General features: G+C 39.0%; 1 protein-coding gene across 1 annotated transcript in view; it reads right to left on the reverse strand.

Annotated features, from left to right (window-relative positions):
• ARFGEF1 (ADP ribosylation factor guanine nucleotide exchange factor 1) overlaps window positions 1–18,036 on the reverse strand; it is a 177,963-nt gene that overhangs the window by 13,207 nt on the left and 146,720 nt on the right. Inside the window, exons 23-32 of the mRNA XM_029913311.1 lie at window positions 16,506–16,596; window positions 15,275–15,315; window positions 15,015–15,184; window positions 12,998–13,149; window positions 12,655–12,827; window positions 11,428–11,588; window positions 10,325–10,455; window positions 7,894–8,023; window positions 5,918–6,053; window positions 5,693–5,831 (exon numbers count right to left, since the gene is read on the reverse strand). Coding sequence (XP_029769171.1) covers window positions 5,693–5,831; window positions 5,918–6,053; window positions 7,894–8,023; window positions 10,325–10,455; window positions 11,428–11,588; window positions 12,655–12,827; window positions 12,998–13,149; window positions 15,015–15,184; window positions 15,275–15,315; window positions 16,506–16,596 — 1,324 coding nt within the window. The remainder of the gene's footprint in view (window positions 1–5,692; window positions 5,832–5,917; window positions 6,054–7,893; window positions 8,024–10,324; window positions 10,456–11,427; window positions 11,589–12,654; window positions 12,828–12,997; window positions 13,150–15,014; window positions 15,185–15,274; window positions 15,316–16,505; window positions 16,597–18,036) is intronic.

Raw genomic sequence — 18,036 nt, forward strand, 5'->3', positions numbered from 1 at the left:
TGTTAGAAATGAAATTGATAAAAGGCATGAAAAATGAATAAAAAATGGAGGCAAAAATATACTCTGTTAATAGATACTTCCAGAAATCTATAATTTAAATACTGTTTTTGAAATATAGTTTTTCAGTTATGAGCAAGAAATAAAAGTAAAAATGTTTACTTCACACTTTTCCAACTATAACTACTTTAGTTCTTAGCTTTAAAAACAAAACAAAAAAACCAACCTCTGGTGTTATTTGTAAACTTTATAACTGATACAGAGCAGAAGCGACAGTAATACTTTGTACTTCCTTAACTTCCACCTTAAGATGTCAAATCACTTTGCAAACACTAAAGAATATCCTTGTGAGTTATTTGTATTACAGCAGTGCCTGGATTTCCTAACTGAGATCAGGGTCCCACTGTGCCAGGTGTTGTACATGCACATTGTAAGGTCTTCAGAGAGCATTACTACCTAACTAGACAAGACAGATAAAGGGTGGGAGAAGGGGATACTAACATTTCTTATTTAACAGAATTGGAACTGAAGTCCAGAGAGATTAAATGACTTGACAAGACAAGAACAGACAAGAATTCTATGGAAGAGCTTGGAATTGAACCCAGATCTCAAAAGTCCCAGTCACAAAAGTCTTCAGGCAACACAAAGCAGGCAGAAAGTTGTCACAAAGGGGTAGCTGGGAACTCTTCTGGAATAGAGGTGGCTAAAGCCAATGTAGTTGGTTTTATGCTACCCAGTCACCATCACGAGGTGGGAAAGAGTGGGCCCAGAGCATGCTGCACTCTAACAATTCTCACTGGCATAATGGCCTTAGGGAGCTATTAAGTGCCTGCAGAAGTTAGACTGTTCTAATTTTTGCCAGGAGCCCGTTCCCAGCTGCTGGCCAAAACCAGGATAAGAGGAGGGTCAATTTTGCCTCTATCAATCTCAGCTATGCCAAACTCTGCTTTGGCACACCTGAGGGTATGGCTTCATCTTAAATAAAATTATAAATTGTACAAATTATATTATTTCTTCTGATTTGTAACAAAGACGACTTCCATCCAGGGCTCCAGAATCTGATGCCTGTGACACACTCAAAAGTGTGTGCACATGCCTGGTGGGGCTCATTGCAGGATTTTTCTACTGTCACCATGTTGCATAAGTACAGGAGCAAAGGTAGGGCAATGATTTCTGCAAAAGCAATTGAGATACTGAAGAATTAATAACCCAATGAATTTGAAAGCATGCCAGGACACCCATTTTACCTGGCTACCCACATGATTCTTCACAAAAGTGATAAGTAATTATTTTAGTTATCTAAGCAAAGAGCTTTTCAAAGAAAGACAAGTAGTATCATTTCAGGATTGTTTAATCACTTTTGAAAACAAAGAGTACATCTACACTTGGAGCTAGCGGTGGGATTCCCAGCTTGAGTAAACCCTCTCTCACTAGCTCTCATTGAGCTAGCATACAAAAAGAGTAATGTAGCCACAGTAGCACTGGCACCGGCAAGCAGCAACATGGGCTAGCCACCACACATCCATCTCCACAGAGTCTGGGTGGGTTTGTACTCAGATTGGCTAGCCTGTGCCACTGCTTGCAACTGCCCATGTTACAGTGGCTCCATACTATTTTTAGCATAGTAGCTCGATGAGAGCTAGCGAGAGTATGTCTAGCCTAACTGGGAATATCACGCCCAGCTCCAAATACAGACATAGACAAAGAGAGCCTGTCAAACACTGGCAGATTCCAGTACCATGTATGAAGACTCACCTATTAAATAACTTTTGAAGCAATCACAATGTTTCTCATACTTAGAGGAATATAAAATACAATACATAAAAACAGGTTTACTGAGTTGTCAATATTAAAAATAGTGTGAGGTAAAGTGCTGGCTGGTTCAAAGGTTACTAACAGAATACAGGGTCTTAGGGTACATTTTCACTGAATCCAAGACATAACTGCAGCTTGGGTAGGCATACCCTCCCTAGCTCTAATCGAGCTAACGTGGCTAAAACTAGCAGTGAAGTTACAGCAGCACAGCTTCAGTGCCGACTAGCAACATGACTATGTACCCAGAAGGCCTGGCTGGGCTTCTTCACTGCTAGTTTTAGCTGAGCTAGCAAGATTAAAGGTACCTACCTGAGTTGCAATCACACCTTCATTTGTATTTTAGTCATATCCTTATTTTTAAGGCATTGGGTCAAATGCAGTCAGTTCGTATGCTGGAAGGCACCTAGAGTTAATACTGAAGTCATTACACCTGGAATAAATGCTAATTTATTAACTAACCACTTCCACGCTAGTAGCAATAAAGCCCTTGCCCTTGATGCAACCATATATACCTCTGTGCTCTTTGCTTCTGCCTGCACTTCAACAAACAGTGTCGGAACAAGGAGAAAGGAAGAAAGAGTATGTGAAGTTACTCAGAGCAGGGAGGGGCTGTTTTCCTCATCCCCAAGCACTGGAGCAACATCCAGAACAAGCTGTGTTGTCAGGGCTGCACTGTAGAATAGAAAGAGGAGAGAGCTGAGGCTCTTTGTACAGGCTCTTTGCTGTGAGGGCAGGAAAAGCCCCAGCCCAAAGAGGAGAGATAGGACAGAAAGATATGACCTGCATGAAGAGGAGACTGCAGGTCACAAGAGAGCTACAGCAAAAAGGCCCAGCTCCCATTGGAAGAGGAAGGAAGCCACAGGCACGGAGGGAGAAAAATAAGGTAGCTTAAGGGCACAGAAACAGCAGAAAAACAGGATGAAAACAAGGAGCCTGCAAAGAAAAGTTCATTTTTGAGGGAAATGGAGTCAGTATTTCCACTAACCCTTCTAGAAAGTCTTAATTTTGCTGAGAAGACATGGCTAAAATGAACAGGTCATTTTGAGCAGTTTCATGTTGCATCAGGGTTGTCAGTAACAGTGATGGGTACCAAGTAAATGTCCTCATATGCCCTGGAAGATGAGGCAGACGACATACTGATCAGAAGACTGTATGTAAAAACACTGATAAAACAGATGATGTTTCACTGGGAAGGCTGCGCATCTCCACAGAATATAAATGGGAACACAGGGATGCTTGTGATAATACAAAAATTTCAACCTATAAAGCTCAAGAAGAAATACAAAATGAAAACCTGAGGAAACTCTGACAGAAGACTGACAGGAAAAAGAGAATGGAAACATATGGAAAATGTGGTAGAAAATCACAACATTCGTGGAAAATGTGTCCAGCCAGAGAAGCAAAATATCATAAATGTCAGCAAAAGGGAAACTGAAGCATTATGCAGGTCTTAAAAGCAGATGCTTAGGCTAGGTCTACACTACGAGGGGGGGGGGGGGGGGGGGGAGGGTGTCGACCTAAGATACGCAACTTGAAGTTGCGTATTTTAGGTCGACTTACTTGGCTGTGAGGACGGCGGCAAGTCGACCGCTGCTGCTCCCCCGTTGACTCCGCTTCCGCCTCTCGCTGCGGTGGAGTTCCGGAGTCGACGGCAGAGCGATCGGGGACCGATTTTATTGCGTCTACACTAGACACGATAAATCGATCCCCGATAGATCGATCGCTACCCGCCGATCCGGCGGGTAGCGAAGACATGCCCTGAGTAGACAATGCAAAAGAACCAGCGTAAGAGGTCCACAACAGAAATTGTTACGGAGCAGCCAATGTCTGATTGTATGAATCCACAGAACAGTGAAGGAGCTTAGTACTTTGGTAAAAATGAAGACTTAACACATTCTGCTTGCACAAGTTCATATTAAAACTGTACATGGTAGCTGACACAATGGGTTAGTATGTTTGGCTTTTCACATCTGGAGACAGGGGTTCAAATGTCACTCTCGGTCACACCAACAAAAGAAACAGTGGTGGTTTCGTTCCAGCCACATTACTTCTCCACCACACAATCTGATGCTTTGATAGCATGTGAAATTTATTATTGGTTTAGCTCAAAGAGTTGTATTATTAAATTAAAACCTAAAACATCTGGGAACTGGCTACCTTTCTGTGGATTTTGTGTTGCTTTAGGTGGTGTGTTGAAGAGGTTTCTAGCCACTAAAGACAGGGAAGGGTGAGATATTTGTGAGGAGAAAGTCCCTCCTCACTGCAATTCCCTCTGCACTTCAGCCTGAATGCCTCATGCATCCCAGCTCCCCCACTATCAGTTCCTGATCCCTCCACTGGGCCAGGTAACATCAGGAAGACAAACCTGAGAAAGGAGAAAATGGTATGGAGCCAGCAGTCATGTGCAGGCCCAGCAGCGTTGTTACATGAGTCAGGACAGAGATAGTGAGACTTCAGAATGGGTAGGGAGTTGCACACTCTGGCTTCATCTACACTACACCCCACTGGTGGCAGTGTGTAATGTATGTTTAGCTATGTGCTGGCGTGAAAAGCTCTCTATGTCCACATTGTGGTGTGTGGCTACAAGTGTCAGTGAAAGGCTCCGGAAGCAGGGAGGCTGTGGGAAAAGGGTTCAGCAGCTCCTCACTGCTAGGACCTTTTGTTGTGGTGAGGAAGGGCTCCAGCAGTGGGGAACTGGCAGAGTCTTTCCCCACTGTTTGCGTCTTTCACTGAGGTAGGGAAGGCTCCAGCAGTGGGAAACTACACTGCTTAAAGGTGGAGGCATGGCTTGGGCAAGTAGGGAGTCGTGCAGGGCATGTACTCAAGTACATACCCACACCCTTCAAGCATTTCTTTACTCTAGTCGCCTAAACTGTGCCTCACCATCTCCACTGCTATTTATACCTCTGCTGAGGGGTTACACAGATATGAACACTACACACTGCCGAAAAAAGCCTACAGTATAGACGCACCTTCTGGGAGGGAGTTGGGGTCGGGGGGTGTTGCAGGATTTTAGTCTCAGACAACAGTGACAGCGATTTTCTATTTTTTCACACCCCATAAGCATGCATGGCATATTGTAGCTGAAGTGGCAAGACCCTTCCCCAAGAAGCTTACAGGCAGGAGTTAAGATATAACACAGCAAGGAAAGAATTAAATGTATGAGGGTTGTGAAAGGTTAAAGGCCACAAAAGTGAATGACCAAGAGATTAATGCGTCACACTAAGAACATCTTGTTAATTCCTTTTGGGCCCCTCCTTTATTATTATTATTATTATTATTTTGCTTTTTAAGTAAACAGATTAAAATTGGGCAAGTGTGAAGATGATGAACCAACTATTTAGCTTCCCTGACAAATTAAGAAGCTTACTCTAATACACTTCACTTAGCATATTTTATGGCAAAACTCCTGTTAGATTATTTCACGTGTACTCAAAAAATTGAAAGGCCTACTGTCCAATAAATAAGACTAAGAGAAGAAGCGAATAAAACCAGGAGATACAATTGTTCCTCAGTGAAGCTGTAATTTTAAAAATTTGATTAGACCTCAATAATTCCTGTTAAAAAACCTCCCATGTTATATTTCAAAGGTGTTGTTTTTTTTTAAACACAGTTGATTAGCACTTACAATATACAGAAAAAGTACACTGAATACCCTTGTTATTCTGAATCAATTTGCTGTTCTAAAAGACCATTTATTTTTAGTCTTCTGTTGACAAATAAGCAAAAAAAATATTAAAAACATTAAATATAATATCACAACTTTTTGGTCACCCATAGAAAATGAAATTGATTTCAAACCATGGAGCCCTTATCCAAATTATCTTCTAAAAAAGAATAGCCAATACAAATTTTACAATAAAAAGAGGAATTTTCTTACGCATGGGGGATTGTGGTTTTGAAGATATCCAGCATGCAGTTGCACGTTTTATCCCAGATTTCTAGGGTAAACTTTTCACCATTTAGAATGACGACATTCTCCAAACAGTTGGTACCAGATCGTGCTAGCTGTTCATTGTCTGGAATAGAAAACAGTGCATTTGTTTGTTTGTACCCAACAGGGTAAAATGTTAGCATTGTTTAATACAACTTGGTACAGTCTTACCTTGCTGCACACACCAGTACAACTGTGCAAATATATCATCCAAGAGGACATCACTAAGTACTTCTAAATACTGGGTGAATACATCACATATTGCATAAAGTGCATGATTGCAAGTAGTTGTCATCCATTCAGCTTTCTAGGAGAAAAAATAATAGCGAGGTGTGTACTACTATAAAGTTTCTAATGTATCTTATTAAGAATGCGTGAAAGTCTTATTTTAACTTGTAGGCAATTCCTGTTCATCTGTGGGGGAGCTATTGGGTATTTGTTCCATTTGCACCCCTTTCCTAATTTCTATCTTTAATCCCTACTGCTATCCCAAACTAAATTGCAACTACTATCCACAACGACATGTAATGCTGCATGGATTTGGCAGATAGGGTGGTCTAAAATCAGTCTCTCCACTTTTACCCTGCTTATTGTGAGGTTAAGAACATCAGCTTCACTAACCCACTGATAGCATAAAGGAAGAAAGCATGAAAACCTGATCCCAAGGAGAAATTAAGTAATGTAAATGTAAAGAGTACCTGATATAAGAAATGTAGCATACAGTAACTCCTTTTCTTTTTGCTACTATTTGAAAACCATGTAAATCATTAATGGATGCTAATATTAAAGTTAGTCTCACTCACATTTAGCTAACTTTTCTACATCTTAATATTTGACAAAGAAAAAGAAAATCTGGCCTTTCACAAATCAACTCTACCTATTTTCCAAAAGTAGTTGATATCTTGACCATATTTATAACCTATTATATCTGTTACCTTAGTTTAAAAAGTATATGGCACAGCTGAAATGTATGAAATAAGCAATTGCTAAATTACCAGAACCGAGATGATCTTTCTTTAATGCTTTTAAAAGCAAGTGGTACCCCCCACCACCTCAGAGGTGTGGGGGAGGGATATTGTCTGGGCCTCCAGGGAGAAGAGGGCTCTGTGGTTTCTTTCAGGATCTTTCCATTTTATCCTGCTCGCGGGAGCTCAGCTTTCTCATGGATTTGAAAGGTGGGATTACTGCTGGGGGCAGCATCCTAGCTGACTGGCTGCTTTGAGGGTTGCACTGGAAGCCCATTGGTTCCCATGTTCCAAAGGAGAGGGCACCCCACACTCCCAGCCCAGAACAACAGCTCCCACATCTGGGGTTTGGGGAGGACATCTTTGAAACTGCTGCAGATGTTGCACGAGTTGCCTTTTTAAATTGGGGAAGACATTTTATTCTCACTGCCAGAGTGACCAGCATAGGAAGAGTTTTTTGCCTTCCCTACAGCAGCTCAGGGACCTAGTGGGTAGGTTAGAAGTTGCAACTTGGCAAGTGTCCAGTGCAGGTACTCATTCGATAGGGAGTCTGGTTCCCTGATAACAGGAATTGGGAGCTAGAGGAAGGTTTCCCCTGATGAAACTAGGAATGGGATAGGAGCTCCTGAAGTCTGGTACGGAGAGGTGTCAACCTCTTTTTCTTCAGCCCCTTATAACCTTCATATGCATGCCGTGCAGTGAGATCCCAGAAATGGGCTGGAAACATGCGACAGGTACCCTCCACCAGGTGAGCAGATTATGAAAGGAAGGATTACTTGCACTGAATGGGTTACTGACGGATAGTTCCCAGATGACATCAGTTAATAAATTTGCAGCCTAGTTCAACCATATCCCCTGTGTCTGATCTTTCTTCCTGCAATTACCAATTCCTAAACCATTCTTCCAACATGCAAAATAAGGATCTATTATAACCTACTACATGGAATTATAATCCCTCACTATACAGATGTGGTTTACAATACAAATAAGAAGGAAGATCCTGAGTACGTTCAACAGAACAGTAATACAATTAATTAAGGTAGTTCTAGCAACAAGTGAAACACAAGATTCACAAGACATACGGGTGTGGCTTTATGCGTGAGGAACATTTTTTCCCCCTAGCTGTGAATCTTATGAAAATCTCTCCCCCTCAACCTCTGCCCCCCCGCTTTTTTTTTTTACCTCTGTCTGCTGTTCTGGCAGTTTCATGTTGTCAAATATCCTGAAGACAATCCTAAACAAATCCTGCCACCAGTGTTTTTCATAAGTATGGCCATATGTTTTCATTATTTCAAACATTACTGTTAAGCCCCTGCAATTAAAAAACCACACAAGTATGAGGAGCCATAAAAAGAAACACTATATGCCACAGATGTCACACTGCTACACTGATAATAATAATATTCAAAACCTGCATGAAACACATTCTATACATTGTTTTTATTTTAAAAAATGAGTGGTAAAGTCAACAGGTTAAAAAAATATATTTTTAGAAATTGAAGTGGCACCTGGAAAACAAAGCAAGCATTCATGAGCACTTCAAACTGAATAGGATTTTTAAGTTTAATTTCAAGGGATAGAAAACTGAGGGCACAAATTTCACCTGAATAAACTCTTTATAATTTTTTGTAACTTGTCAGAATTTACAGTAAAATATTATGAATGGAGGTACCCACAAGGTAAATCAGTGTATAATTTGTTTTAAAAAGTGAGCTTTTCCAAATGCTACCTGAAGCTAGGAAATATTCAAGGTGACTTGTAAAAGGAAAAAAATTGGGTTGTGTCCTTTTTGATTTTCTGTGAAGAACAGACAAGATTCTACTTATTTGTTTAATTGAGAAATTCAGGTCTCATCTTTTTTCCCACCCCAGGAAGACTAAGGATGCCTAGAGAACTGAGAATATTGTGACATGAGACACCATGTATCTGAAATCTAATTGAGAGAGAAAGTTATTTTTATTAAGATCTTTTAAAACTTTTCTAGTAACACATTTAATGTAAAAATATTCCAGAAACAGTTAAGAAGAAAGTATCTAGTAAAGATTCACCACCTCTCACCCTTTTAATTAAGGGCTGGGAATATTTCCAGTCAACGTCTTTGACCTCCAACAGGTCATACAGCACAAATAAGGAAAAGAAGCCTTCACATTTCTGATACTTTAAAATGTAAAAACAAGCATACTTTATTTTAAATACCAGGTATTTATACATTAGAAGGAGACAATACAAAGCATACAGTCCCATCTTCCTGTTCAGGTCATCTTTTAGCTACAAGCAGCAGCAACTCATTTACAAACCCTATTCCTTTCATCTATTTACACTATGAACATTAAAATTAAATGCATCCCAATAATGAGCCCTTCAAGTAAACATACAAGCATCTCTTTCAACATTTCTTGATTTTTAGGGCTGTGCCTAAATTTGGCTTTACAGTTTTCTTTCCCAGTCTTTATCACAGGTATATAGAATTATAAATTGTCAAATACAGTTGTATAAGTTATTTGTTACAGTTACTGGAATTCTACTTTTTGTTACATTTGAATCTGAGTTGTTTCCTGTTAGTGACAGTGAAGAATTAACCTCAAAAATCTAAAATATAGTTTACTTTTCTATCACATTATTTGACACACTGTAAACACACTTCCTTTACGAAAAAGGAAATCCAAATATTTCATATACATCATTAAAAATTTCAATAAATATAAAAAACACATTACAAGGGCAGACTAGCATTCAATGAAAAACAATTAGATTTGTGTGGGAAAGTACTGTATAACTTTTCTCCCTTTCAATCTCTTTCTGCAATCAATTACCAATTTGCAGACTCCATTACAATATCTGCCCTGGCTTGAAAACAGTTTGCAAATACTCAAAGAAAATATGCAAATTCAAGTATTCAACAGAAACCAGAAAAGGTTCCTATAGGATTTTGTCATAATTTTCTATTACTATTAAACCTGGTTATTACACTATTTGTTCATAGTTGTTTAACAACAACAAAATAATGGGTAAAACTGCCAGGGGAAAAAACATATTAACCTAACTAATTTCCTATTTTAACAAGAGTTCAGGGCATACTGATTGTTTACACAGTTGGCCTACTGTGTCAAAATTAAAACGGAATGATTCTGACTAATTTACAACCTCTAACATATGGAGAGAAAGTTACTGTTTTACTTTTACTGAACAGGCACTAAAATCAGCACTGGGTTTGACTATCACAGACTTTAAGAGAGAAAGACATACAATAGAAGCCCATATCATAATGTCAAGTATTTCACCTATTGTATGATAATTCTAAAAGCATGTATCCATGTTCAATGGATCTTCATCAACTTAAGTAACAAAACTAACTTAAGTCAAAAGTTTCTTCAGAGAAAAAACAAGATTTTTTTAAATTAACGTTTCAGCATGTTTAAAATGTATTTATAGCACTTGCCTATCCTCCCAAAGTGATAGCAATTAAATCAAATATACAAGTTTCTGATTTTAGTCAGATCAGTTATGTTTGCCAACAGACAATTACCTCCATCTGTTTTAAAAACCTTTTAAAGGCTCATAAACAAGAAAAACAAACCACTTGAAAATTTAAATTACAAATACTGATTGTTACCTGGTTCTTACATCTAATTTGCATCTATTGATGATACAGGATAACTCAAAGAGAATTGGGAACCATCCTCTCACCCACACCCTGTCTTCAGGAGCTACATTCATATCATCACTTGTGTATTCCTTGAAAGCCTTGAGAAGCAAATACAGGATTAATGTAGCAGAAGCATAGTATCATTTACAAGTTATAAACTTACTATTTTGGTGGAAGGTAGAAGTACTAAGATAATATTAGAGTAAATGTATTAACTAAAGCACAATTTAAGTACTGTTATGGATATTATATTAGAAAAATTGTATTCAATATTTTACAATCTGGTATTAAGGTTTATAAATGATACCACAAAATATGGCAATAAAATTTACCTTAGGAGCTATACTATGGTCAAGGTAATCTAAATGTTTTTTAAAATTATTCTTATAAAGGTATGAAAAACAGATTTTGCAAAAAACAACTGCCTACTCAGCCACCATTTGTAACTTTTAATTTAACCTCTCAGTCTCCTATTCTGTCCTACAGAGACATCCTTGAGGATAATAATATTTTTTTAAATTGACACCTATACCTATGCCACTATAGCAGGGGTCGGCAACCTTCGGCATGCAGCCCATCAGGGTAATCCGCTGGCAGGCCGCGAGACTTTATGTTGACCGTCCACAGGCACGGCCCCCTGCAGCTCCCAGTAGCTGCAGTTCGCTGTTCCCAGCCAATGGGAGCTGCGGGAAGTGGCGGTGAGCACATCCCTGTGGCCCACTGCTTCCCACAGCTTACTCTGATGGGCCACGTGCCGAAGGTTGCCGACCCCTGCACTATAGGTATGTTAGCAAAGGGTGCTCCCAGCATAGGAACAGATACTGAGAAGTTCCAAGCCCCAACAGCTCTCATTGAAGGTCCCAAGAAAATTAACCAACACGAAGTGCAACTTGTTCAAAGCCTACATCAAGATGTTTATAAACAAATGTGCAGCCCATGCCCTCTCCTGGACTTTAAAGTCCCTCGTAGAATTTAAAGCCAAATTTTTAAAGCTGGTACAACTGCACATTTTTATGTTATGAAAGTATTATTAATTTAAACACTTATGATTTAACAAGTATGGTTTATACCTGAGGTCTGTCTGATACATATTTTGCACAATGGCGAATGAGGCGGATTGCTTCCATGCTTGTGTCTGGAAAAGCTGCATTGCATGCAAATTCAGACAAACATTTTACTGCATCCTGGAAAGAATCTATGGTAGCTGGGAAGTGTTTTTCAAATACAATTGCTGGAAAAAATACATATATATTAAAATTAACACATGGGTCCTTCAAACATTTTCAAACAAAATGTCAATTGTCCCCTAAAATAATTTTTAAAAGACCAAGATGCGAATCTAGCATAGGAAAAAGGGAAGACAAAAGTGAGACAAATGGCTGAAGAGATTTGTGTCACTCCTTGGTTCTGTTAAATGTGTAATTATTACAAAAACCAAAAATATTCTGTTAAGAATTCATACAGAGGGCACTGTATTCTTATAATATATTTTAATTTCACACCCATTCACTGATATAGTCTTCTAAAGCAATGAAAGCCCACAATTAAATGAGTTAAGGCTTGATATTTAGCACTATCTATATTTAAACACATTTTTACTAAGAGCTGAACAGCATCCCCCAGGACGAGCTACAGCATCAGGAATCAGTTGTAGGCCTTTCCCCCACCCCATATTTGTGGTTCAATTCTATTGGCTTTACATATTCACACTTGAGTTGTGAATCACAGAGCTTTGAGAACTTTCTTGAAAGACTGCCTGTTGCGGCTGCACAAGCGATCCCTTTTGGCATTGAAAGCTTGGAGACAAGACAATAAAAGATCATACAGTCCCAACTGCTTCACTTCCTTCTTTTAAAACAGAGCCCTAGGCCAGAACTCAGAGAGCAAAGGGAAGGTGTGCAGGTAATGTGATTATGCAACATACTTGAAGAAATATATCTGAAAATTTTAAATTCACAATCAAAAATGAAAAAGTATAACTTGTTTAAAAAATTCATTCTCTCTCAATAGTTGACTTTTCAGTCTAGAATAAATGTTTATAGCTCTATCATAAAACTTATGTGTAGAGTACAAAGACAAATATGTTACTTTATTACTTTTTGAAGTATATATTCTCAGTAAACTACAAATTTTTAAAAAAGCAGTAAAAACAGAGAAATATTGTTTTAACATGTATTTAGGAGAGTTCTGCTAGGCAAATAATAAAATTAGAGCAAACTGAAAAGAACAATGAGCTATTATTCATTTGCTTCCATATACCCCGTAGTGATATCTGTAAATTATGCATCAGTACTTACTGACAATGTGCCCTGTAGTTTGAAATGCAAGTTCCACTATACTTTCATCCTGATCTGATGCAGCCAAATGAAACACTGAAAATATATTCTTCCAACCTGAGCGAATGTTGGCAGCTTGAGAGTTTACCATCTGTGCTATGCACCGTACAACCATGTCTCGAATGGTAGGAGACCTAAATTATAAACAAAATGTTAATAAATAGTAACTGAAGCTACTGTACTGATTAAAAAACAGAACTTTTCTAAGGACCAATTTCATTTTACAGAAGCAATTCAAACAAAATAACTGATTCCAGAAGCTGGTGGTTATGTTCCCAAGTGATTCAGTTAACTGCACAATTACCTGTTTCTCTTCATTATGTGTTCAAACGGCCTCAAGAAATCCTTCTGGAATCGGAAATTAGCAAGTTCTCCTTTTTCTAAGAATTTCATTGATAACTGCCTTAAGGAATCTACTGCAAAAATAGCTACATCTTCATTCGGATTGCAGCCAACCTAGGAATGTAGAAGTAGAAACACATGTTGGCATTAAAACTGCATTTTAAGAAATTAGTCTGAATTGTCTTTACATTTGAAGATGGAAACGGAAGAGCAGAAATCACAAATTCAGAAGCGAAACTTAAGATACAAAGTTAAAAACACATTATTAATTTAATCAATTCCTACCAGCAGCATGGCTCAGTACTTTACCAAATAAGTTTCTCACTTCCTAACCTATCCAACTTGTATTTTGAAGAACACATCCCAACTTTTAGAGCTCTCTAAAGATAAACAAATGAGCTCATTAGAGCTACTTCACGAGTCAAAATGATAATACAGCGGACCCTTGCTAGAACGCGTGTCTATATAACGCGAATTTGCTTATAGCGTGGGACCGCGCATGGATCCCAAATTTAATTACCTTCATTGGAATCCATGGTAACGCAGTCCCCGCGTTAACGCGGGACCGCGCATGGATCCAAAACCCCATGTTCTAGCGAAGGTCTGATGTATTAAAAAACACAGAAGACAAATAAGACATTTAATTTAGAACAACAGATTAACTCAATTACTGCAAACAGCCAAAGCTGAGTTAAGAAACACAAAACACTTTTTACAACACCCAATGACGGCATATTACCTCCTACAGCAGCCATTTTTAGATCTATACGATGATTAGGGCCCTACCAAAGTCACTGTCCATTTTAGTCAATTTCACAGTCACAGGATTTTAAAAATCGTAAACTTCATGATTTCAGCTATTTAAATCTGAAATTTCACGGTGTTGTAATTGTAGGGGTTCTGACCCAAAAAGGACTTGTGGGGGGATCGCAAGGTTATTGGGGGAGCGTGTGTGTGTGGGGGGTGTCGCAAGGATATTGTAAGGGGGGTTGCAGTACTGCTACCCTTACTTCTGTGCTGCTGCTGGCAGTGGCGCTGCCTTCAGAGTGGGCAGCTGGAGAGCGGCAGCTGCTGGCCGGGAGCCCAGCTCTGAAGGCAGAGCCGCCACCAGCAGCAGCGCAGAATGAAGGATGGCATGGGTATGGTATTGCCACCCTTACTTCTAGGCTGATGCATGCAGAGCTGGGTCCTCAGTCAGCCACTCTCCGGCCACCCAGTTCTCAAGGCAGCAGTGCAGAAGTAAGGCTGGCAATACCATACCATGCCATCCTTACTTCTGCGCTGCTGCTGACGGTGGCTCTGTCTTCAGAGCTGGTATGGTATGGTTTTGCCACCCTTACTTTTGCGCTGCCTTCAGAGCTGGGCGGCCGGAGAGTGGCGTCTATTGGCCGGGCACCCAGTTCTGAAGGCAGCGCCCCGCCAGCAGCAGCACAGAAGTAAGGGTGGCAATACCACGACCCCCCTAAAATAACCTTGTGACTCCCCTGCAACTCCCTTTTGGGTCAGGACCTCCAATTTGAGAAAGATGATCTCCCCCATGAAATCTATTAAGTAGAGGGAAAAAGCACACAAAAGACCAGATTTCACATGGGAACACCAGATTTCATGGTCCGTGATGCGTTTTTCATGGCCGTGAATTTGGTAGGGCCCTAACCATGATTAACAAGTTGGCCAATTTATACCACTGCCTTTGCATTTAGTACAGAATATATCAGCCTTCTGAACAGAGAATAACTAGCCAGGTTCAAATATGGGTTCAACAGAGCAATATAGATGGCTTTAGCCCTTCTACCGTAGATTTTGTATTCTTTTTCTTCTTTAGTGCTCTATTTCTATCTATTCTAAAGGATAGTCAGTTAGAACTGAATTTAGGTGTAAAATTTTTCAAAATTTAGTTTTGAAAGGGTTTTAAATAGATAGGAATCATCATTTTCTGATTGTGTGAGCAATTCAAATGGTGTAATGATTAGCAAACATACCTTATTAAAATGATCTCCAATAACTTCCCAGATTCTAGACCACTGTAGTCTTATCCGACCCATGTTATAGTAAGAAATTTCTACTATCTTCTGCAGACTAAACATTCGAGGATGGGTAGCAGACAGCAGTTCATCCATAGATACGGCACAAAGCCAACGAACAAAATCCACTGTTAAACGATCAGAATTCATTTAGTATTCTTTCCAAGCTTTATCAGAAAGCTACTTTGTAGATTAAGATAAAAAGTGATAAAACTTACCAATAGCATTTCCATCCAGTCTTGTAGATCCTGTAAATATTCTGAAAAAAATCCACAATTTATAAGACTTTATTTTTTTTAAAAGTGGCTTCTTTTACAAAAAATAATTTATACCACAAATATTTTGCTACTGTGTTATTGCCCAAAACAGATTTCTAGCTATGACAAAATCGAACTGCCTTAAATACAGCATTTAAGACTTGACAGGTAAATTCTCAAAATCTGGAACACTACCAAAAATGTGAATCATGATTTACTATACTTAGTAAGATTTTAGAACTGCTGTCCCTCAGCGAACTTCAAGAGAAGGTAAAGTACACCAAGAAAAGCAGCATTTTAAATATATAAATCAGAAAGTACTTTTCATTATGCCAGAAAGATTTGGGTCAATATTCAACATTTACAAATGACACCATATGATATAATGTTGACCAAAGTATCTGGTCATAGCAAATACCCACAACTGACAACAGTCTTGTGTATTATGCCTAAATCCTAGGGACTCTTGCAGTCCTTGAAAGGAATACCACTTTGAAATACAGCTATCAATTTTGACAACTATTTAAACACTGGGGGCCTCAGACGTCTCCATATAAAACAGCAAGATTTATGAAAGGTTCCTTCTGATCCAGTTTTGAAAATAAAAACCAACATACTCCTGTAAGATTCCACTTTACTTTTAGGGAAAAACTAGAACGGTAGTAAATATCAAAGACAGCATTCTTATAGATGAGTACTAGTCAGGGGGGAAATGGAAGGATGCAGTCATTGGGTAGAGAAGGAAAAGTGTTTAGTGTCAGTAGTTCTCTCTCTCTCCATAAAGGAGACAAAAATCTATACATTTTAACTGAAGTATTTATTCTTAAATTTATATAGAGAATCAAGATGGACCACACTTTGTACAGCAACAGCAGCTTCTTTTACACCCCTCAGTTTTCCCCCTGCAGTTATTACTAAATATTTGTAAACAGTTTCTGCTTCTCTTTTCCCTACCTTCCTTCTACCTTCTGCTATGATGAGCAACTCCTGCTGTGCAATAACACAAAAACAAAATAAAACAAAAACAAGCACCTTGTGACACTGCAATATGGTGATGCAGATATAGCATTTTTGTAATTACTGAGAAACCAAATAACCTACTTATTTTTTCTGTCACTAATTGAATCTACTGTATTTGCATACTGTGAAAAGTTCATGAGGTATCCAACTGGAAGGAAGTTAAATACTGTACCTGTCTACAGCAACAACAACACTTTGGGAACTAGTTTCTCCAATGGATTCCTGAATACTCGCTATCTGCTTCCAGTCCACATTTCCTCCAACTATGGGGAACAATTAAAAAAAGAAAAGGGAGGGGAGAGGAGGACAGAGAGGAAAGTATTTATGTCAGTATCAAAAGAATTGAATATATTTGTATTTATGATGAAGGCAAGTAGACCAATTTTTTCCTCACCTGTTAAATTGGACATCTCATGGAGTTGGGGTTGCTCCCCCAAACTTGCTTCAAGAAAATTCTCTCTCCAGATTCCACTTCTGTTGTAACCAAAACTCACAGAAAATACTTCCAAAGATGCAAAAAACATGAAGAGTCCTATGGGATTTTAAAGTTACCTTTTCTGGTTTTTGCATCTTTGGAAGTATTCTCAGGAAGTTTTGGTGCTGAAACTGGATAATTAGTAATAGCGTCTGGTGCCTGGAGAGAGAATTTGCATATTCTACCAGGAGCAAGTGAACAGAGCTATCAGGATTGGTTAAGGGCTACTCCATGTGAATGATGAAAAACTAATCCCTGAAGGCAATGTCCCTAACAAGTACACCATATCTACCACCATAAAATACAGAGAAAAATAACTACAAATAAATGAAAATACTTATTTTGAGAGCTGGAAACTATGGCCAAGATTTTTTTAAAATCAGCCCCTAAATTAAGGTTCCTAAATCCACATTTAGGGAAGTTTCTGAAAATCCTGGTCAAAACCAATAAAAACCAGAAACATTGAATTAATATTGCCATGGTGTCTTATTAAGGACACTACTCTTAGGCACTGCAACACACAGAGAGTGTTGAATTGTTCTAAAATAATCTATTAGAAAAAGGAGCAGAGTAGAGTCAGAGTTCCAAGGCCAGAAGGGATCACACCAGATCATATAGTCTGACCTCCTGTATATCACAGACCACACAGCACCCCCCACACTAAATCCAACAACTAAAACTAGACAAAATATTACAGCCCACAGCAGACTAAACTATTATGGGCAACATGTGGAGAACAGGAGGGCCTGAACTGCACCAGTACCCACAGTAGAGTATTCAATGAAAGCCAAATTTTTCAAGTTTTAGAATTTGGCAAACAGAAAATTATTTACCAGATATGTTTTTCTCTTGAGTCTCCCAAAAATTTGTCACTTGGGGGTTTCCCCTCTATGCCAAGAAAGTAGAGGCAATTCAACCGTAATAGCTTACCCATTTGGTTCCTCACTCTTCCAAAACTGAACAAGAAGCTGTAGCAAATTCTTATGTGAATATTAATTTCTTAATTTTCTATTTTAAAAAAAATATGTATATCACCCTCACTAGCTTGCAGAAACTAAGGCCTGGTCTACACTAACACCCCAATTCGATCTAAGGTACGCAACTTCAGCTACGTGAATAACGTAGCTGAAGTCGACATACCTTAGTTCGAATTTACCGCGGTTCAGACGCGGTCCACACGCGGCAGGCAGGCTCCCCCGTCGACTCCGCGGTACTCCTCTCGCTGAGG

This window comes from Terrapene carolina, unplaced genomic scaffold, assembly GCF_002925995.2.
Source record: "Terrapene carolina triunguis isolate 2854851 unplaced genomic scaffold, T_m_triunguis-2.0 Scaffold58, whole genome shotgun sequence".
NCBI classification, from domain to species: Eukaryota; Metazoa; Chordata; order Testudines; family Emydidae; genus Terrapene; species Terrapene triunguis.